At 43.5% G+C, this 23753-nt stretch overlaps 1 protein-coding gene across 2 annotated transcripts in view; it reads right to left on the reverse strand.

The window, feature by feature from the left end:
- Positions 1–23753, reverse strand: part of LOC139582735 (sestrin-1-like) — a 72393-nt gene that overhangs the window by 47785 nt on the left and 855 nt on the right. For both annotated transcript variants that reach the window (XM_071413018.1, XM_071413016.1), the window contains exon 2: positions 23266–23577. In XM_071413018.1, coding sequence (XP_071269119.1) covers positions 23266–23577 — 312 coding nt within the window. The remainder of the gene's footprint in view (positions 1–23265; positions 23578–23753) is intronic.

The following is a 23753-nucleotide window of genomic DNA, read 5'->3' on the forward strand; positions in this document are numbered from 1 at the left end:
CCTTGACACACCCCTGCATGCGATCCAAAGGGTTTTTAATAGCTATCAATAACACATACCACTCTCTCTCTCACACACACACTTGGGAAGTGGTAAACAAGGATGGGATGACACGGTGCTCTCCACTTTCATAACACTAGTGGCACACATCCCCGCCCTTGACCTGGTTTATGTGAACAACACACACACGACAGAGAACACAAAGGTATGCAATAATATGCACATATGAGGAAGCACATACACAATGATACATAGTGGCAAACCTATTCTGGCGTATGGAGACCAGAACCGCTCAGCTGCCTATGACCCAGGACTAACCAATCCAGTCCCTCCCAGAGCGGTCTGTTCTTAAAAGAAAGACGGACGGATGAATTTCCTAGATATTGGAACAAGGCTAACATTTCCCTAATATATATATATATACATACATATACACACACACACACACAGACACACATCTCACTCAGATTTCAAAATAAGACCTGAACAGGCCTTGACCCCACCATCACCCCTAAGTCTATGAACACCAGCAATAGACAACCAGAAAGCAGGTCCTCAGTCTCTGTTCTGGTCAGGAGCCCCTCCACAGACCTACTGTACCAGACCCACCAAACCGTCTAGGCCACTATGCGCTCTATGATTAACAGCCTATGGGGCTCACTACGGTCAGATGAAACATATTTTTCCAGAGACAGCACACAAATGACAAACATGAAACACGGAACAGTGCTGTACTAGATAAGATGATTACTGTATACAGAGCCTTCAGAAAATATTCACCTCTACTTTTTCCACATTTTGTTGTGTCTCAGTGGGATTAAAATTGATTTACTTGAATTGTTTAGCCAACAATCTACACACAATCATATGTAAAGTAAAAGTGGAAGAAAAAAATGAAGATAAAAAAATAAATAATTAAGTATGGAAAATCAAACACTATCATACAGTATCTTGATAAGATAACTATTCAACCCCCTGAGTCAAGACATAGTATTATTAGAATCACCTTTGCAGTGATTACAGCTGTTAGACTTATTGGGTAAGAGCTTTGCACACCTGGATTGTACAATATTTTCCCATTATTATTTTCCATAATTCTTCGAGCTCTGTTAAGTTGGTTGTTGATCATTGCTAGACAGCCATTTTTAAGTGTTGCCATGGATTCTCAAGCTGATTCAAGTCAAAACTGTAACTAGGCCACTCAGGAACATTCAATGTTGTCTTGGTAAGCAACTCTGGTGTATACTTGGGCTTGAGTTTCAGGTTATTTTCCTGCTGAAAGGTGAATTTGTTTCCCAGTGCCTGTTGGAAAGCAGAGTGAACCAGGTTTTCCTCTAGGATTTTGTCTGTGCTTAGCTCTATTCAGTTTCTTCTATCCTAAAAAACTCCCTAGTCTTTGCCAATGACAAGCATTCCCATAACAAGATGCAGCCACCACCATGCTTGAAAATACTAAGAGTGGTACTCAGTGATGTGTTGTGTTTGCCCCAAACATAACGTTGTGTTTTCAGGACCAAAAAAATATTTGTTTTCCAATTTGTTTTGCAGTATTAATTTAGTGCCTTATTGGGAAAGGGAATCGCAAACAGGATACATGTTTAGGAATACTTTTCTTCTATACAGGCTTCTTTATTTCACTCTATCAATTAGGTTAGTATTGTGGAGTAACTACAATGTTGATCCATCCTTAGTTCTCCTATCACAGCCATTTAAAAATCACCATTGGTGATTTTCTTCCTCTCCGGCAACTGAGTTAGGAAGGAGACCTGTATCTTTGTAGTGACTGGTTGTATTGATACACCATCCGAAGTGTAATTAATAACTTCACCATACTCAAAGGGATATTCAATGTCTGCATTTTTTTTTTTTTTTTTTAACCTCCCTGGTCTTTGGTGGTTGAATCTGTTTTAAATTCACTGCTCAACTGAGGGACCTTAAAGATAACTGTGTGTGAGGTACAGAGATGAGGTAGTCATTCAAATATCAAATGAACGACTATTATTGCACACTGAGTGAGTCCATGGAACCTGTGACTTGTGAAGCAACATTTGTACTCCTGAACTCATGTATGCTTGCCATAACAAAAGGGTCAAGACTTTTTTTGTAATTAATTTGTAAACATCTATAAAAACAAAATTCCACTGTGACATTATGGGGTATGGTGTGTAGATCAGTGACACAAAATCTAAATGTAATCCATTTTAAATTCACGTTGTAACACAATGTGTGAATACTTTCTGAAGGCACTAAGTTGATGACAGATTGACACTTGAATAGCAGGCGGTGATTCATGTCTGTTGGTTACACAGTTGGGCTATTCAACCACAAAAACAAGTCAATATCGTTAGCATTATTGCAGCTATGAAGATGTTGCTTTTTCTATCTAAACAAAGATCTACTGTGTGTGTACGGAGTTATTTAAGTCCAAGTTGTTGGCCAACCTTTTAAAAAAGGGGAAACAACACGCCCCCAGTTGAGCACAGGGGCCCATAAATACTGCTGACTAAATAAGGTTGGCCTGGTTTCTCTCTCTCACACACAAGTTTCCTAGAAGTTTTTGAAAATGGTTCAATGGATGTTTTCAAGAATCCCATATCCAATCTACACCCCCCCTCCCATATCTCACCCCTCCTAATCCCCCCTTCCCTTGACTGTTAGTTATGTTTCTTGCAGAAGACAAACAGATTCTAGAGGCGTGTCTGCATCTGGCCAATCACAGCCAGATCAGGCTTTGTGTCTGGGCCAATAGGAGCGGCTGAGGGGAGGAGCGAGCTTGTTGTTTTGCTGCTCTCTCACTCTGTTTTCTGCAAGTCTTCAGGATGATGATGGAGAGAATAAAGGAGAGGTCAGAACCTAGTATTAATAGGAGCTGGATGCATGCCTGCAGAAGGGAGGAGACTCGAGGAAACTCAGACGCACACACACACACACAAATCCTCTCCTAAACACACATTGGCAAACAGACATTGTCCAGAGTTACTGAGTAAGCTGATGTCAGGGTGTGGAGGGCTCATAACAGATGTGTTCAGCACACTGCCATGATGAGGCATCACCAGCTCGACAACCACCTCAGAAAAGGACACTGCACATCCCACAGACAACATCTTAACACACACACACACAAAAGAACAAACATCCCTCTCTCAGCAGTTACATCCCTCGCCACTCTCCCTCCGCAGTTGATTTATGTAATAGAAAGTCATTACAGGAAGAGCCCTCAAAATATTTGTGTTTCTTGAAACTAACCCCAAATCTGTTCCAAAAAAGTATTCTCATGAGCATAACAAACCTCAATTTCACAGATGTTATTAAATGACAACATAAATGATCCAATATGACAACTAGTTTGCTACAGGCGAAACCAAAAAGACTCAGTTGTTCTGTCATGTGTGTGTTTGCATTTGCCAAGAGAACTGATGAGGAGAAATATTAGTGAGGAAAGAATAGGTGATGACAGCATGTTTCTCAGATGGCCCCCTGTACACAGAAACGCGCATGAGGTGCTTTCGGAAAGTATTCAGACCACTTGACTTTTTCCACAATTGTTACGTTACAGCCTTATTCTAAAATTGATTAAATAAAAATTGTTCCTCAATCTACACACAATAACCCATAATGACAAAGAGAAAACAGGTTTTTAGAAATGTTTGCAAAACTTTAAAAAATACCTTATTTACATAAGTATTCAGACCCTTTACTATGAGACTCAAAATTGAGCTCCGGTGCATCCTGTTTCCATTGATCATCCTTGAGATGTTTCTAAAACGTGATTGGAGTCCACCTGTGGTAAATTCAATTGATAGGACACGATTTGGAAAGGCACACACCTGTCTATATAAAAAAAAGTCCCATTGTTGACCATGCATGTCAGAACAAAAACCATGCCATGAGGTTGAAGGAATTGTTGGTAGAGCGCCGAGACAGGATTGTGTCGAAGTACAGATCTGGGGAAGCGTACCAAAACATTTCTGCATCATTGAAGGTCTCTAAAAACACAATGGCCTCTATCATTCTTAAATAGAAGTTCGGAACCACCAAGACTCTTCCTAGAGCTTGTCGCACGGACAAACTGAGAAATCGGGGGAGAAGGGCCTTGGTCACCTCACTGACCAAGGACCCAATGTTCACTCTGACAGAGCTCCAGAGTTCCTCTGTGGAGATGGGAGAACCATCCAGAAGGACAACCATCTCTGCAGCACTCTACCAAATCAGGCCTTTACGTTAGTGGCCAGACGGAAGCCACGCCTCAGTGAAAGGCACATGACAGCCCACTTGGAGTTTGCCAAAAGGCAATAAAAGGTAAAAGGTCTGTATACGTACGTAAATTTTATATTTCAGTTGATAAAAAAACGATTTAATCCATTTTAGAGTAAGGCTGTAACGTAACAAAATGTGGAAAAAGTCAGTGTCTGAATACGCTGTACGCAGTACTTTAGCTGGCTAGCTTTATAAATCTAATAGATCTAACTTACGTCATATGAAACCAGAGGGGTATCCTAAGGGGTTCAGTTCAGTGTGTGTTAACTGCAACAACAACTGAGAAACACAGACAAGGTGTGGCACGCTGCCAACCAATGATAGATTGGAGCAGGAAAAGTTGTTTTTCCTTCTCCTCTCTATAGGTCTCGGCCTGCCCTGGCCAAGCTATCCTCAGAAACTATTTTCCTCCCTCTTCTTTCATCTCTTTTTCTGTGCCTCTCCCGAGATCTTTCTGCCCGACTAAATTTTTAATTTCCCTCCCTCTACTCTGTTTTATCCTCTCTCAACTTTTGATTCCACTTCCTCTTTTGCCGTCTGTATCTCACTTGCCCCTATCCCTCTGCTTTCCTCTCGTCGGCCTCCCTGCTCCTCCATCTCCTCTCCCTTTGCCATCATTACACGACAAACAGCATTGTTTACAAACATTTTCAGCCTAATGTAAACTTTGTCCTCCGAGATCTGAAATGGAATTTTGAACCCGGCCTAGTTCTGATGCTCTGTTGTGAACACCAGTTACATAAGCCCGCAGTAAGCCTTCACACTCACTATAAAGCTCTTACAAAGCTCCACTAAACAGTTCACCACCTCAGCATTAGAACCAGCACCACCTAATCAATCCATGATGACGTGGGTTGGATGCAGTCGCTCTTGTTTTCTTTGAGGATGGATGCCTGTCATATTCCATTCCTGAACTTGTCATCAATTGTAGGATATAGGGCCGATCCATACAAACTGTAGACTACCCATGGGGAAACTCACTACACTAGTCTGTACTTTCAAGCACTTGATGTAACATCAATCATGATCAGTGGTGGTGCCACAAATTCTACACATGTCCACTGCTAAAATCCAGGCCATCTGTGGACAAATAATAGGACAAACTGAAGGGATTTCTCTAGTGTGGCAAGGGGTCATGGTTAGGATAGGACAAAGAGGGTTTGGTTTAAGATGAAACCCTGTTTAACCACCTCCTAAGCCTTTAAAACCTATGTGTATTCACACAATGTTCTCTAGATAACTACCGGTCTCACTCTCTCAGACAAAAATGATAAGAAATGCTATTCTGATGACTGTGCAGTAACAGTAAGTACTGTAGCTAAGAGTAGGTCAGTCGTCGTGCCGACAGTGGTGTGAGGTAATCTGTGCATTACTTGAGTGGTTGGCTGGTGGAGCCGGGGGCGTGTCGTGTTGTGTTGTGAGGGAACCGGGACTCATAAACACAGAGGAAGGAAAAACATGATGAACAGGACGTTATGTTACCTCAGTAATGGCTGCCCGGTTCATCATCAGTTAGAATGAGGGATAGAGAGACCCGAGTCTGACTTCCTGCTATGTTTAAAACAGACCCCCTACTGCTAGGACATCAGTGCTAGTGGTACACACACACACAAAACAAACAACTAGCACGAGTGGATGTGAAAGAATAGGCAATTAACAGATCCTCAAATACGTACACACGTGTTTCATACCGCTGAGTCGTCGTTTCCGTAATTCCCCCCCCCCCCCTCTCGTCTTCACATTTTTAATAACCGCTGACTTTAGAAAAGAGGAACACTCGTATTTCCTCTTTTAAAAAGAAACACGTGTGGGTTCTGTCTACTTGGGCACATGTCATAAAGAGACAACACTCACGTGTGGGTTCTGTCTACTTGGGCACATGTCATAAAGAGACAACACTCACGTGTGGGTTCTGTCTACTTGGGCACATGTCATAAAGAGACAACACTCACGTGTGGGTTCTGTCTACTTGGGCACATGTCATAAAGAGACAACACTCACGTGTGGGTTCTGTCTACTTGGGCACATGTCATAAAGAGACAACACTCACGTGTGGGTTCTGTCTACTTGGGCACATGTCATAAAGAGACAACACTCACGTGTGGGTTCTGTCTACTTGGGCACATGTCATAAAGAGACAACACTCACGTGTGGGTTCTGTCTACTTGGGCACATGTCATAAAGAGACAACACTCACGTGTGGGTTCTGTCTACTTGGGCACATGTCATAAAGAGACAACACTCACGTGTGGGTTCTGTCTACTTGGGCACATGTCATAAAGAGACAACACTCACGTGTGGGTTCTGTCTACTTGGGCACATGTCATAAAGAGACAACACTCACGTGTGGGTTCTGTCTACTTGGGCACATGTCATAAAGAGACAACACTCACGTGTGGGTTCTGTCTACTTGGGCACATGTCATAAAGAGACAACACTCACGTGTGGGTTCTGTCTACTTGGGCACATGTCATAAAGAGACAACACTCACGTGTGGGTTCTGTCTACTTGGGCACATGTCATAAAGAGACAACACTCACGTGTGGGTTCTGTCTACTTGGGCACATGTCATAAAGAGACAACACTCACGTGTGGGTTCTGTCTACTTGGGCACATGTCATAAAGAGACAACACTCACGTGTGGGTTCTGTCTACTTGGGCACATGTCATAAAGAGACAACACTCACGTGTGGGTTCTGTCTACTTGGGCACATGTCATAAAGAGACAACACTCACGTGTGGGTTCTGTCTACTTGGGCACATGTCATAAAGAGACAACACTCACGTGTGGGTTCTGTCTACTTGGGCACATGTCATAAAGAGACAACACTCACGTGTGGGTTCTGTCTACTTGGGCACATGTCATAACGAGACAACACTCACGTGTGGGTTCTGTCTACTTGGGCACATGTCATAACGAGACAACACTCACGTGTGGGTTCTGTCTACTTGGGCACATGTCATAACGAGACAACACTCACGTGTGGGTTCTGTCTACTTGGGCACATGTCATAAAGAGACAACACTCACGTGTGGGTTCTGTCTACTTGGGCACATGTCATAAAGAGACAACACTCACGTGTGGGTTCTGTCTACTTGGGCACATGTCATAAAGAGACAACACTCACGTGTGGGTTCTGTCTACTTGGGCACATGTCATAAAGAGACAACACTCACGTGTGGGTTCTGTCTACTTGGGCACATGTCATAAAGAGACAACACTCACGTGTGGGTTCTGTCTACTTGGGCACATGTCATAAAGAGACAACACTCACGTGTGGGTTCTGACTACTTGGGCACATGTCATAAAGAGACAACACTCACGTGTGGGTTCTGTCTACTTGGGCACATGTCATAAAGAGACAACACTCACGTGTGGGTTCTGTCTACTTGGGCACATGTCATAAAGAGACAACACTCACGTGTGGGTTCTGTCTACTTGGGCACATGTCATAAAGAGACAACACTCACGTGTGGGTTCTGTCTACTTGGGCACATGTCATAAAGAGACAACACTCACGTGTGGGTTCTGTCTACTTGGGCACATTTCATAAAGAGACAACACTCACGTGTGGGTTCTGTCTACTTGGGCACATGTCATAAAGAGACAACACTCACGTGTGGGTTCTGTCTACTTGGGCACATGTCATAAAGAGACAACACTCACGTGTGCCACCACCCCGTCTAGTGTAGGGTAGGGACGTCCCAAGGATCAAGGATAGCACTGACCATTTTGGTAGTGTCAGATGTCCCACGCTCCACTCACACAACAACAAACACCGAGAAAGAGTGGAGGAAAAATACTGAACAACAACATCCATATTAAGGCAAAGTCTTTACAGTGTTTCAAGGCTTAGGCCTACAGAAAGGTGAGAGCACGTCACTGTGCAGAGTACAATCCCTTCAAGGGCTTATAGACCAAGCCTTAGACAGTAGGCAAACACAAGGATCAATCTAAGAGACCATGAACTTGAAACTTAGCAAGTCGTATTGTCTGAATGAGTAGTTCTCCCCTTCTCACACACACACAACGGGCCGTTTTCCCGGTCACAGATTAAGCCTAGTATTGGACTAAGAAGATTCTGGGAAACCAGCCCTTTGTACAGTACCAGTCAAAAGTTATAGAACACCTACTCATTCAATGGTTTATTTATTTTTACTATTTCCTACATTGTAGAATAATAGTTTAGACAAACTATGAGATAACACATATGGAATCATGTAGTAAACAAAAAGTGTTAAATCTAAAAAGATTTTATATTTGAGAATCTTCAAATTAGCCACCCTTTGCCTTGATGACCGCTTTGCACACTCTTGGCATGGGCTCCGATATGATATGTATTAATTTGAAATGATTCAGTGAGATTCGGTTTGATTAGAGAACGAATCGATGTGATTCAGTGCTATACAATTCGATGCACTAACATTTGTTGCATAAACACATTTATTTTCCATTCTAAATTAAAATCTGCTGCTGATGGAGCTCATGAGCTGGGCCTCTGTGTGTGTGTGTAAATTATGTATACTATGTAGGCACCTGATCTGAGCCATAAAGGAGATTACACATCTACCACCCACTACCACTATCAGATTAGAGCCATTAGGGAGACTAGGCATCTACCACCCCACTATCAGATTAGAGATCTACCACTATCAGATCATGGACAATGTAGCCTGTTTTTAGTCCCCCACTTTGGTTCTGATATCACCATCACCCACTAATTAACTTTTTGCAGATTAAGTGTTCGAGTTAGTAATGCATCAATATTTATAGTTTACAAATTAGTTCCGACATAGCCAATGAAAATATAGCACAATTTTGGATTTCACTCCCAAATCTCAAAATCAAATGGCTATGACCTTCCTGAAGATTAGTTGGCTTCTTTTCTCCTCTCGCTTTGGGCTTGCAGTGTGCCGCACAAACGTGATTCCTCATTATTCAATTATCAACTTTACCCTGTATATCGAAAAATGACCATATACACTGACATTTAGAGCAAAACTACCAAAACTGCTGATGGTGAACCTGAACAATCAAATCAAATCTATTGTAAGCCCTGTTCAGCAGGTATAGCCAGATGGGAGTTGTCTCCAGTAGGTTACTTTGATTCCGGTAAAACATAATTTTCAACAGCACACAGATAAGAACAACCACCTAGCAAATGACAGGTTGTCACTCAACAAATAAAGCCTAATATTGTGCAAACCATTTAAGCATTTGAATGCTGAAGGTGCAAGATCAGGAACAGGCCGCCTACCTGGCGTTGGTCAGCGTGAGAAGCTGGGCACAGTGTGCAGTTTGACTAGGCTACTGATATTCCCTAGGGTTGTTCGGCATGCAAAATGACTTGTAGATCAATGACTGTCAACACAGTTACATGCTTAGTTGAACACTGAAGGAGAGGACCCTTCGGTTGTCACAAAATGAGGTCTTTTTGGAAGGTAGAAAGTAATATGAGCAAAACATTTTAGTGAATGGGCCCAGAGCACATCCCCAGTCCCGTTTCCCTTGGAATGCATTGGCCTTTGACCCTGGCAGAGTTACCACCAAACACGAACCAGGACCCCTAAAGCACACCTGGCACCCTCACTGTGTGCATACTTGAACTAGACCTACATAAGGGCCAAAGAAAGGAGATCCCCAAATAACACCCAGCCCAGAAGCTAAATCATAAACTAGGCACCAGATTTACCACCAAGCTTCAGACCATCCAATATATGCAGGGATGTAATCAACACACCAACTCCTGACTCCTGAACAAGAACTAGGCTAAATCCCAGTCAGAGGCCTTGGAGTTTTTAACCAATACAGCCTACATCAGAATGGGGTCTGGAGACCAGCCACTGACCTATTCATGCCTTGCCACCTGATCCTTAGATGCCTCTCAAGCATGCATGTCTTACAAGATGGACAAAGATACCGTACACATACCCAGAGAGAGAAGAGAGGAGAAGATGAGAGAGAAAGACACAGGGGATGTTTGTTCCTTGGCAAGGGCAGTAGGAGAAAAAAAAGAACAGGCATTGCTTGCATTCAGTTCAGTGCATGGAAAATTCCAGGTCTTGCCAGAGCACGGGGGTGAAGAATGGATGTCTGGCGCCCTCTAGTGCACGGATTTACTATGCTACACATTATTGTAGTGGTGTAAGCCTAAATATTATAATGGTTTGGTTATGTCTAAAGAATACAATGTGGAGTTTGAAATCCAGTAAAAAGAGTGGAAATCCATTTTTATTTTAAATCCATGGTGCATTGGAGTTGTTAACCAATACAGCCTACATCAGAATGGGGTCTGGAGACCAGCCACTGACCTATTCATGCTTTGCCACCTGATCCTTAGATGCCTCTCAAGCATGCATGTCTTACAAGATAGACAAAGATACCGTACACATACCCAGAGAGAGAAGAGCGAAAGAGACACACACAGGGGATGTTGGCTCCTAAGATCCTACAATTGTTCATTCATGCATTCAGTCAAATTAAAATCGACAACAGGTGGGCTGCAATCTGATCTTTGTCAAACAGCTTGGGACTAAAAACACTGCAGTGTGTGTAGCTGAGTGTGTGGCTGTGTGTACCCTTGCTGCAATGACTACAGTTTTATTCTGCAGGATGGTGGGAGGGTGTGTATGTATGTGTTGACCCTTGCTGCAATGACTACAGTTTTATTCTGCAGGATGGTGGGAGGGTGTGTATGTATGTGTTGACCCTTGCTGCAATGACTACAGTTTTATTCTGCAGGATGGTGGGAGGGTGTGTGTGTCTCTCTCTCCATGCCTTTCTGTATCCCTCGATCTCTCTCTGTATCACTTTCTCATCCCCCTTCCATCTCTCCCTCTCTGTGTGTGGGTGAGAGGGGTGTGCACTGCACTGCAGTTGTGGGGTTCTGGTAGTTTTCCACTGGAGGTAGTTGACTGAATACAGAGACATTTAATTCAGTTCTGTTAACCCTTCTCTATCCCTCTCCTTTATTTATACATTCTCTGTCCCTCATTTTCCTCTCTCCTCCTTTTAATTCTTCCTCTTTCTTTCTATCCCCCTCTCTTTTTCCTGAATAGCTCTGCCAGAAATAAGCCCAGGCCAGCCTCTTGGTAACGGTGCCAACTGGCCACCCTATCATGCCCCTCATACCACTGGTGCCATGGCGACTGCCCGCTCTCTGTAACACCCCATTCACCCACCTCAGCCTCTCGCCCCAGTATTAAAAGCACTATGGCTAACCATTAAGAGAGGAATAGAGAAGGAGAACACAAAACAGTCCAGCAATCAGAAATACATATACTTTAATATTATAGTAAACTGTGCTGGTATGTAGTGGATAAGAAGAGCGTTTATTATTTTCATTAAGCCAATGGGATTGACTGACCTAGTTCCACACTTAGCACCACCCACACCCCCCCATTCTCATGCCCCTCTCTCTACCTCCCCCTCTCACCCTCTCCGCAGTCTGCACTGGCACAGCAAAGGTGGGATGCATTGTGGGACTCAGGAAGGGGGTACGTCTTCAGTGGTTGTGTGTGTGGCGGTGCCCTTTTGATGACATTGCTATGGTTACGCACGTTCAGAATATAGGTCAAGGCATGGAGACGGGAGCATAGGATGTGAAAAACACACTTATTTGATGATGGTTAGTTAACATGAAACGTGAACACATTTTAGCATACAAAAAAAAGCTTTCTACATGCAGGTACAGCAGCCTACATCTGTCCGTACATCTGCCAGATGACAACCGCTTAGTCTACTGGTCTGGCATCCTGAGAAACAGCCCCATCTCCCACAGGCCAAGCATTCCAACCCCCTCAGTCCCGCTCCCAGGCAGCCCAACCCCCTCAGTCCCGCTCCCAGGCAGCCCAACCCCCTCAGTCCCGCTCCCAGGCAGCCCAACCCCCTCAGTCCCGCTCCCAGGCAGCCCAACCCCCTCAGTCCCGCTCCCAGGCAGCCCAACCCCCTCAGTCCCGCTCCCAGGCAGCCCAACCCCCTCAGTCCCGCTCCCAGGCAGCCCAACCCCCTCAGTCCCGCTCCCAGGCAGCCCAACCCCCTCAGTCCCGCTCCCAGGCAGCCCAACCCCCTCAGACCCGCTCCCAGGCAGCCCAACCCCCTCAGTCCCGCTCCCAGGCAGCCCAACCCCCTCAGTCCCGCTCCCAGGCAGCCCAACCCCCTCAGTCCCGCTCCCAGGCAGCCCAACCCCCTCAGTCCCGCTCCCAGGCAGCCCAACCCCCTCAGTCCCGCTCCCAGGCAGCCCAACCCCCTCAGTCCCGCTCCCAGGCAGCCCAACCCCCTCAGTCCCGCTCCCAGGCAGGCCCAGCAGGCAGCCAGCTGTAAATACAGGGCTTTAGATATCTCTATCCCATTCTACATACAGAGAAACAGGGAAAGGGAGAGAGCATCTCTCTGTGTGGTTACTGTGCCAAAGGTCGCTGCTGCCTGCAGCCTCTCGCTTTCTCTCCCCCCACCCTGAAATTTGTCTGACCTCGTTTTTGAGCAATCTCCCATAATCCAGGACAGGGCTCAAAACTGCGACCAGAACACTTGCATTTGTGACCCTTTGACTTGACCGGCTACATTAAAAGTTGTGGTCGCACTGCCAAGTTAGTTTTGGGTTCACAATGTTGAATGTTTCATTAACAAGATTTATTCAAACAGTGATGGGTATGAAACCAGGTATTCAAAAGGTTTAGTCCGGAGTCTTGGTTGAATCTTCGCGATGGGCATTTCAGTCATCATGCACTGATTGAATTATAATTTCTAAAGGCTTTCCCCAAAAATCTCCCCAATTAAATGTTGACTGCAAAGTAGGGCTACCTGGCAGAATGATATCACAATGATTTGTATCAATCACGGGGCATTTGCTCATCAAACTCACATGTCGCCTACACTGTATATGGTAGCCACTGGCATAGCACACCCCTACAGCCCCCTGGAGGTCGGGCCCCCCAGATAGCATATCAACATGTCATAAGCCATGAAAAAAAATATATAATAATAATTACAGGAAATTACCTTTAAACTGCAACATTTTCTCTCAGCCTCTTGGCAAAATGTACAAAATAGCATGAGACTAGCTATAAAACCTACAGTACAAAAACATCGCTAGCCAAACAACTGTCTCTTGCTAGGTGGACAATTGATTTTAAAAAAGGGCAACTACACCCTGCACCTTTATTTTATATATTTTTCCCAAGACTTGTGGTTTTGAGAGTGAAAACCTGACAAAACTAGGAAAACTAGGAAAAAATTGAATTTACCAAAAGATCAAATTGATTTTATAGGGCCCTACAACTGTAGAATGACTGTTCAAAAATCGCTTACAATAACACCCTTTTTAAGTTTTATTTTTTTCCTCCAAAGAGTCAATGTAAATATGATATTGTCAAGTTAAAATGTAAGTGTGTGTGTTTGAAGGAAAGGTCATTATAGGCTATAAGCGACTTACTCAGCCCGCAAAGTAAATATAACATTTAAATGATGCGAGCATCCCGGGACAATATTCTTTTCATTCAATGACAAATTTATCTGAATGTCAAGCGCTTCAAGGGCATACTAATTTAATATTGCGTTGCACCCCCTTTTGCCTTAAGAACAGCCTCAAGAACAGCCTCAATTCATTGGGGCATGGACTCTACAAGGTGTCGAAAGCATTCCATAGGGATGTTGGCCCATATTGACTCCAATACTTCCCACAGTTGTTTCAAGTTGGCTGGATGTGTTTTGGGTGGAGGACCATTCTTGATACACACAGGAAACTGTTGAGCGTGAAATAACCAGCAGTGTTGAAGTTCTTTACACACCATACCCCATTCAAAAAGGCACTTCAATCTTTTGTCTTGCCCATTCACCCTCTGAATGGCACACATACACAATCTATGTATCAACTGTCTCAACGCTTAAAAATCCTTCTTTAAGCTGTCTCCTCCCCTTCATCTACACATCAATAAGCGACTATAGTTTTCACCTGGATTCACCTAGTGGGTCTATGTCATGGAAAGAGCAGGTGTTCCTAATGTTTTGTAGGTCAGGTCATTATCACCGCACAGAGAAGAATTGGTGCGACCAAATCATGTGATGCTGTCAACTGAAAAAGCTAGTAGCGCCAGTCCCACCAGTATAAAAAGCTAGTAGCGCCAGTCCCACCAGTATAAAAAGCTAGTAGCGCCAGTCCCACCAGTATAAAAAGCTAGTAGCGCCAGTCCCACCAGTATAAAAAGCTAGTAGCGCCAGTCCCACCAGTATAAAAAGCTAGTAGCGCCAGTCCCACCAGTATAAAAAGCTAGTAGCGCCAGTCCCACCAGTATAAAAAGCTAGTAGCGCCAGTCCCACCAGTATAAAAAGCTAGTAGCGCCAGTCCCACCAGTATAAAAAGCTAGTAGCGCCAGTCCCACCAGTATAAAAAGCTAGTAGCGCCAGTCCCACCAGTATAAAAAGCTAGTAGCGCCAGTCCCACCAGTATAAAAAGCTAGTAGCGCCAGTCCCACCAGTATAAAAAGCTAGTAGCGCCAGTCCCACCAGTATAAAAAGCTAGTAGCGCCAGTCCCACCAGTATAAAAAGCTAGTAGCGCCAGTCCCACCAGTATAAAAAGCTAGTAGCGCCAGTCCCACCAGTATAAAAAGTTAGTAGCGCCAGTCCCACCAGTATAAAAAGTTAGTAGCGCCAGTCCCACCAGTATAAAAAGCTAGTAGCGCCAGTCCCACCAGTATAAAAAGCTAGTAGCGCCAGTCCCACCAGTATAAAAAGCTAGTAGCACCAGTCCCACCAGTATAAAAAGCTAGTAGCACCAATCCCACCAGTATAAAGCTAGTAGCACCAGTCCCACCAGTATAAAAAGCTAGTAGCACCAGTCCCACCAGTATAAAGTTAGTATAGAGACCTGCGGGAGATCTGCCCAGAGTCCCAGACCACCGGCTTCTCTTCTCTCCGTTTCTCTCTATTGATACAGTAAGCAAATACAGGATGACACACACACAGGATCAGGGGAGAACGTCCTACCACCATGACGGTACACTAAAAACACACAACAATTCTCTGAAATAATCTCACCATGTCATGCCAAACAAAACTCATCAGGCAACAGTCGTATATAGTAGTAGCTTCCTTTTCAAAGCATACAAAAAGACAATGCATCCAGCCTAACAATCCACTCTAACCTTTAAAAAGGAAAAACATGAACAAAAAGGGGAAACAAGTTGTAATCGGCTTCTGCCTGTAGGGCCTCCTTGGCCTTTCATGTGAAAGGAGAGAGGCCGGGCCTGACTGCCTGGCTGTAGTTCTATTCCTGGGTGGAGGGACGCCAGACGGAGCACAGCAGACTAGGCCAGGCCATATCTTTAATGCTAAATAAACATAATTGGCTAAATAATCTGTGTAAAAAATGTAAAGCATCACAGCTGACACTTCCTCCCTTAACTGGCAACAACCTGTGCTATTGCCTAGAAGGCATCGGTTAAAACACTGGCGAGGCTTTTCCTACTAGCATGGTGGGACAGAGGACAGGATACTATGAATTACAGTGTCATTTTTACAACCTTGTGTCAACATCCCAGAATTTCCCCAGATATTTTTCATGGGAAGTTAAGCCCGGGAATTTGCGGAATTTTGCTTAATTCATCAAAAAAAGTTAGCTTATAACAGTGAACCTTTTTTGTGGGATACACAAGGTAATTCTAAATCTTGTGTCATATTTTGGTTAAACTATCCCTAATTCAATAGAATTGCAAACCTCTGCATGCACAGTGCACTCTTCCATCACATGTACAGCTGATTCTCAAGATCTTGCACACTAATGAGATGATATTGAGTCCACACTACATGCTGTCTGGTAAGTTTTGATTACAATACTGGGTGGGGTGAATATATTTAATATGAGGTATGATTTTTTTGTTAACTAGTAAAGAGTAGCCTACAGCAAAGTGTGTTTAAATAATTTCTAACTTGTTAACAATTTCTGCTAGTTAGTTTTTGCTACCATGTGGGTTTTAGCTTGCTTGAGCCTGCTAACTGAGGAGTGTTAATTCACGTTTCATTTTTAAAAATGTACCTCACAAAGAAGTTGTTAAATCTAACTGCTTAACTATTTATCTGTACATGGAATCTTATTATTAAAAAAAAATCTTTACAGGAAAATGCCACAGGCACTATCTAATGTGTGGAGACATTTCACTGCAGCTAATGTAGAAGGAAAAGCTGTGTACATTTGCAAATACTGTGCCAAATCATAAGTGAAAAATGCAACAAAGATCCAGAATCATCTGGCCAAGTGCATAAAGTTCCCTCCGCGCTCACAACAAGCAAACTCTAACAAAAGTCCCTCTACTTCCATTCGAGATGCGATGGATCATTCAATACTCCCTTTCTTTTGTTGTTCAGTGAAATCATTCCATGTGACTCAACTCATTTAATTAAAGTTCAAATCGTAACCAAATAGTTTTTTTTTTCTATTGGAAGGATTTAATAATTTGCAATTATGTCTACTTATGATGAGGTAAAAGGTTTGTTTGTCTCCATATGATATGGTAAATATATCAAATGCAAAAAAACATTCATTTAAACATTCATTTACCATTTAAATGGTATTCATATTAATTTGCATATATTTCCGTTAATTCCCACGGAAAGTTTCCACCTCTGAATATTCCCCAAAGTGCCACGCTATATTTCAGGTTGGGGGTTAGCGGGTAACAAATGCTTCATAGCATAACTCACAGAGAGAGACCCAGCACAGCGTCTGTGTTGTCTAACAGTAAGAAAATGTATGCTCTCACTATACTGTAAGTCGCTCTGGATAAGAGCATCTGCTAAATAACTAAAATGTAGATATAAATAGGTCTAAGAACGGCATTTCATCCACTAAGGAACACAGTGACCACACTGAGCTGATCAGTCTGACCACACCTTTCATAGACTTTGTATTTTCTCTCTCTCTCTCTCTCTGTGTAAAGAAGCTGTGCGCCTACATGCATTGACTCAACCTCCAATGAAAGCACAACGCTTTAACAAGACCAGCGTGACCGATGTTGCTTACGTTGACCATGTCTACTGAAGTGCCTGGGTAAGCTGTTCTGACCTCCGAGTGTTGACCTCTTTGAACCCCTTATACAGAGCCAGCTTGTGAGAACTCGACCCTCCTGCCCACCCCTACACCATGATCTCCTAACCCTTCACCAAAAGCAGTCTCCAGTACTGGAGGAACACAACCCCAGAAAAACCCCAGACCGCTCCCTTCCCTGCAACTGTCAACACACTGTCCTACAAATTCACAGAGGCTGCCTCCTTGGAAAACATAGCACATGACAGCTTCTTGTTTTAGGTCGAAGGCAATTCTGCAACTGGCAGATAGTATGTTAGGCTGCATACACAGTGCATTTGGAATCTATTCAGACCCATTGACTCTTTCCACATTTTGTAACGTTACAGCCTTATTCTAAAATGGATCTACACAAAAACACACACACACACACTACCCTATGACAAAACAAAAACTGTTTAGAAAATGTTAGCAAATATATATATATATATACACACAGTGGGGAGAACAAGTATTTGATACACTGCCGATTTTGCAGGTTTTTCTACTTACAAAGTGTGTAGAGGTCTGTCATTTTTATCATAGGTACACTTCAACTGTGAGAGACGGAATCTAAAACAAAAATCCAGAAAATCACATTGTAGGATTTTTTATGAATTTATTTGCAAATTATGGTGGAAAATAAGTATTTGGTCAATAACAAAAGTTTCTCAATACTTTGTTATATACCCTTTGTTGGCAATGACAGAGGTCAAACGTTTTCTGTAAGTCTTCACAAGGTTTTCACTGGTATTTTGGCCCATTCCTCCATGCAGATCTCCTCTAGAGCAGTGATGTTTTGGGGCTGTTGCTGGGCAACACGGACTTTCAACTCCCTCCAAAGATTTTCTATGGGGTTGAGATCTGGAGACTGGCTAGGCCACTCCAGGACCTTGAAATGCTACTTACGAAGCCACTCCTTCGTTGCCCGGGCGGTGTGTTTGGGATCATTGTCATGCTGAAAGACCCAGCCACGTTTCATCTTCAATGCACTTGCTGGTAGGCTTTGTTACTTTGGTCCCAGCTCTCTGCAGGTCATTCACTAGGTCCCCCCGTGTGGTTCTGGGATTTTTGCTCACCGTTCTTGTGATCATTTTGACCCCACGGGGTGAGATCTTGCGTGGAGCCCCAGATCGAGGGAGATTATCAGTGGTCTTGTATGTCTTCCATTTCCTAATAATTGCTCCCACAGTTGATTTCTTCAAACCAAGCTGCTTACCTATTGCAGATTCAGTCTTCCCAGCCTGGTGCAGGTCTACAATTTTGTTTCTGGTGTCCTTTGACAGCTCTTTGGTCTTGGCCATAGTGGCGTTTGGAGTGTGACTGTTTGAGGTTGTGGACAGGTGTCTTTTATACTGACAACAAGTTCAAACAGGTGCCATTAATACAGGTAACGAGTGGAGGACAGAGGAGCCTCTTAAAGAAGAAGTTACAGGTCTGTGAGAGCCAGAAATCTTGCTTGTTTGTAGGTGACCAAATACTTATTTTCCACCATAGTTTGCAAATAAATTCATTAAAAATCCTACAATGTGATTTTCTGGATTTTTTTTTCCCTCATTTTGTCTGTCATAGTTGAAGTGTACCTATGATGAAAATTACAGGCCTCTCTCATCTTTTTAAGTGGGAGAACTTGCACAATTGGTGGCTGACTAAATACTTTTTTGCGCTACTGTATATATATATATATCCCATTTACTTAAGTAATCAGATCCATTTGTTGAAGCATCTTTGGCAGCATTACAGCCTCAAGTCTTCTTGGGTATGACGCTAGAAGCTTGGCACACCTGTATTTCGGGAGTTTCTCCCATTCTTCTCTACAGATCCTCTCTAGCTCAGTCAGGCTGGATGGGGAGCATCGCTGCACAGCTATTTTCAGGTATCTCCAGAGATGTTCGATCGGGTTCAAGTCCGGGCCAGTCAATGACATTGAGACTTGTCCCGAAGCCACTCCTGCGTTGTCTTGGCTGTGTGCTTAAATGGTTGTTGTCCTGTTGGAAGGTGAACCGTCGCCCCAGTCTGAGGTCCTGAACAGTCTGGAGCAGGTTTTCATCAAGGATCTCTCTGTACTTTGCTCCGTTCATCTATCCCTTGATCCTGACTAGTCTCCCAGTCCCTGCCACTGAAAAACATCCCTACAGCATGATGCTGCCACCACCATGCTTCACCGTAGGGATGGTACCACGTTTCCTCCAGACGTGACGCTTGGCATTCAGGCCAAAGGGTTCAATCTTGGTTTCATCAGACCAGAAAATCTTGTTTATCATGGTCTGAGAGACTTTAGGCGCCTTTTGGGAAACTCCAAATGGGCCGTCATGTGCCTTTTTACTGAGGAGTGGCTTCCGTCTGGCCACTCTACCATAAAGGCCTGATTGGTGGAATGCTGCAGAGATGGTTGTCCTTCTGTAAGGTTCTCCCATCTCCACAGAGGAACTCTGGAGCTGTCAGAGTGACCATCGAGTTCAGGGTCACGTCCCTGACCAAGGCTCTTCTCCCCGCGATTCCTCAGTTTGGCCAGGCGTCCAGCTCTAGGAAGAGTCTTGGTGGTTCCAAACTTCTTCCATTTAAGAATGATCGAGGCCATTGTGTTTTTAGAGACCTTCAATGCTGCAGAAATGTTTTGGTACACTTCCCCAGATCTGTGCCCCGACATAATCCTGTCTCAGAGCTCTACGGACAATTCCATCGAACTCATGGCTTGTTTTTCAATCTGACATGCATGATCAACTGTGATACCTTATATAGACAGGTGTGTGCCTTTGCAAATCATGTCCAATCAATTGAATTTACCACAGGTGGACTCCAATCAAGTTGTAGAAACATCTCAAGGATGATCAATGGAAACCGGATGCACCGGAGCTCAATTTCAAGTCTCATAGCAAAGGGACTGAATACTATGTACATAAGATATTTATGTTTATTTTTAATACATTTGCATAAATAAAAAAACATTGCTGTTATTATGGGATAGTGTGTAGATTGATTAGGACAAATAATTATTTAATCCATTTTAGAAAGCTGTAACATAACAAAATGTGGAAAAAGTCAAGGGGTCTTAATACTTTCCAAATGCACTGTAAATTAGACTATTTCTATATAAAAACACAACCTACATTTACCTCTCAGGCGTCAATACATTATTCTACTTCATTCTTGAAAGGAAGCTACATCATTTTAAAAAGACCCTTCAGAACAGTCTACCTACAGTATCTTACTGTGAGAGCATGTAGCTATCCATCACTGATATAATCCCTGGATTAAGTACAGGGGTATTATAGAAGCATTCTTCTCACCAAGCAGGAAATCCTCACATTTGAGACTATTGTTGGAAGGGGACTGCCTGTGTGATTAGACTGACCTACCTGCCTGCCCTCTCCAAGACTCTCTCTTATAGTCAGCAGAATTAGAAAAGCCCCCCCATCTTAAAACGGGGGATATGTGTGGTGACGGACGACCAGAACACAGGGAGGCTAAGGGAGCCGCAGACGTGCAGGACTCAAACACAACCTTTGGCAAGACCTCAACAATTGCAGTTTAACATAATTTGGAAATACCAGACGGTGGTGCGTACCCTCGGCGGCACTGTTAAACCGCAAAGCTGCTTTCTCTATGCTGTGTCCCTCGTGCTTTTACTCACTCTCATCCAGATATACACAAACATGAATTATACCCGGAACCTAGCAAGGTTTTTTCTATGAATAACACCCTGAGCCATATCCTCATGAGCTGTTCTAATTGTTTGTTTGTTATAGACATATCATGTTTTAGCTGGAGAGGATACAGGCTGAGAGGATACAGGCTGGCCTATTCTATAAAGTGCAGTGTTCAGCCCATTTACCCATGCATGCAACACATTACAATATTTATGTAGTCAGACACCCTTAGGATGATTAACAAGGCAAAGTTCCCCTATGCCCTGACCCAGTTTTGTTTGTAGCTTTGTGACATTTTTAAACAAAAAAGGTACAGGAGACAGACAGAGTCAAGATCAGAGGTTAGCTTATCATTACTTTCCCTTGGTGCCTTGCGGTTACATCATTTTGTACCGTGTTCAGTAGTCAATAATACAGTTTCTAATCCGGTTACAGCCAGAAGACCCTTCTGCATTATAATAGCGTACAGTAATCTTCATCCATTGACACTGTAGCCCATCCTCATACCTGTCAATAGTGAGCCATTGGGTTCTGAGGTATTCACGCACAGGGGTTAATAACCAGACAACAATAACAAAAAGAGATCACTTGTAATGGCCTAGCTACATGATGGCATGAGGCAGGCTGTGGTCTATCTTGGGTTAGTTATAAACATATTTGACGGTAGTCTCGCGACAAACTGCGCATGTGCAGGCCGTCAAAACAACAGCACTCCTTCAATATAAAGTTGTTTGACTAAAATGAAAACGTGTCAGTAACTTTCAGGAGGTTGGAGTAACAACATGTTCAACTATTTAAGACAATGGCTCCAATCTAGGTTGTGCCTTTAGATTTGGACAAAATAAAAAACTAAAGTTAGAATTTTTCACTACTCTCATTGACTTCTCATACTCCAAACCCCGGCCTGCTTGGTCTGTTTCGCAAGCATTCCAGGAAGTCTCGCGATCACGGCCGGCCCGCTCATTAGGAAGCATTTTCTGAGCTAAACTGACTAAGACGCACCTCCAACAACAAACATTTTCTCTCACCCACTTGCATATGGTCTTTTTAGGTGAGCACTGATGCCGCCCTGTGATAAGCAGTGCCGACTTTGTCAAAGGCAGGGGCACCAAATATTTTGCTTGTCCATTCCCAGCACGCCTCTCCGTGTAGCTCTCCGCATCGCTGCGGCACTCCACCAACATTCAGTCAAAAATACAATCTAATATAAATCATGTAGCAGATACAGGATATGGTAGAATGAGTTTGTGGCCTTTTCTGTAGCCCACAGGCTGGAGATCAAATGTATGACAATGTAATGAGACGGACACTTTTTACGTCATGCAGGTTTCACCAATCAAAAAGCCAAACCTAAATGGCACCCAATCAAATAATAAATGTGCTGTCATGTTAAAAACAACATATCTAAAAACAGGACAGGTCAAAGTAAAATGGGCAATCACAACTGTTGTCCAGGAGTTTCTCCCTATTGTCATTATTAGTGGTTTCAAGTTTGTATCTGTCAATTTTTCACAAGCTGATCATAGCAGGAAAAAAATGTAATACTTCTGCATTTCCCACTGTGTAAACACATTACAGATAGGCTCACGATACCTGCTGACAAAGTTGGGTAGTTGATATTCAGAGCTCAAATAGATTAGTCACAGAAATCAGGATTAATAAAGCCAATGCAATGCATGTTTTACAAATGGTGGGCCTACCACATGGACGGGCATTCATAAAAGTACATTGGGAGCATACATGGCCAAAGTCTTTTTGGTCCTGTCCGGACTTCTTTTTGTGTTTTACAAACGGTAGGCTTATCACACAGATGTGCATTCATAAAATTATATTTCAGGCAACAATGTAGGCACCTCAGTAAGCACGGACGGAAGCCAACACCTTTTGGAAGTCTTTTTATGGTGCAGTCCGGACCGGCCTTGATTTCCACATCCACAGACATCGATTTTTTTGTCCGGACCAAATCTGAACCAACCATAGACGTCTAAATTTGGTTCCGATTTTGTCCGGTCTGGACCAGCCCAAACATTGACATCTATAAATTATGTATTTTCAAATTTCATTCAGAACCTAAATTGAACCTAACTTCAACTACTGGAAAATATGTCTTTTAGCTTACTAGGGATATTCTAGTTCTGCATTTTTTGAGGTCCTGCCTAGGGCGGCAGAGCAGCAAGGACCAGCCCTGCTCGCAATGTTGCACCTCTGGGATTAGAAACTCTGTGGTAGTGGTACAGCCACTGCCGTATAATATCAGACAGCACCACATCTGTCGACCTCGCGCTGCGTGTTCTCCTACCTGAACATTCTGCAGCAGCCAAACACATCGCTCTCTGACGTCATCGAAAGGGCACCGCTTGGACAGCATGAGTAGACGGGCCAGGATGTCGTTCAGGTCGCTGGTGGGGTGCCCTGCAGTAGCTAGAGGCGAGGGGACGGTGGCTGGTATCGGCCCTATACTCTCCACTCTCCGCATCACCTCCTGGCTGATGTGCTCCATTGCTGTGCCTCTGGATCTCGCGTCACGGCTGCCCAGAGCCTCCCATCTGGCTGTGGCATCCTGATCCTGGATGTCCATCTTATTCTGATTCTCTTGATTTCTCGTGGCAGGCTATAATATGAAGTGCATGAAAAACCAACCGTTTGCTGTCAAATACTCAGATGCTAAAATATTTTATGTACACACTACGTTAGCATCCCCAAAATGCATTCATTCAATAGACCGTACAACTACAAATATTTATGAAAATTCTAAAACAATGTCAGTCAAAACTTCAACAATGCAGC

This window comes from Salvelinus alpinus, chromosome 8 (genome assembly GCF_045679555.1).
Source record: "Salvelinus alpinus chromosome 8, SLU_Salpinus.1, whole genome shotgun sequence".
Lineage (NCBI taxonomy): Eukaryota > Metazoa > Chordata > Actinopteri > Salmoniformes > Salmonidae > Salvelinus > Salvelinus alpinus.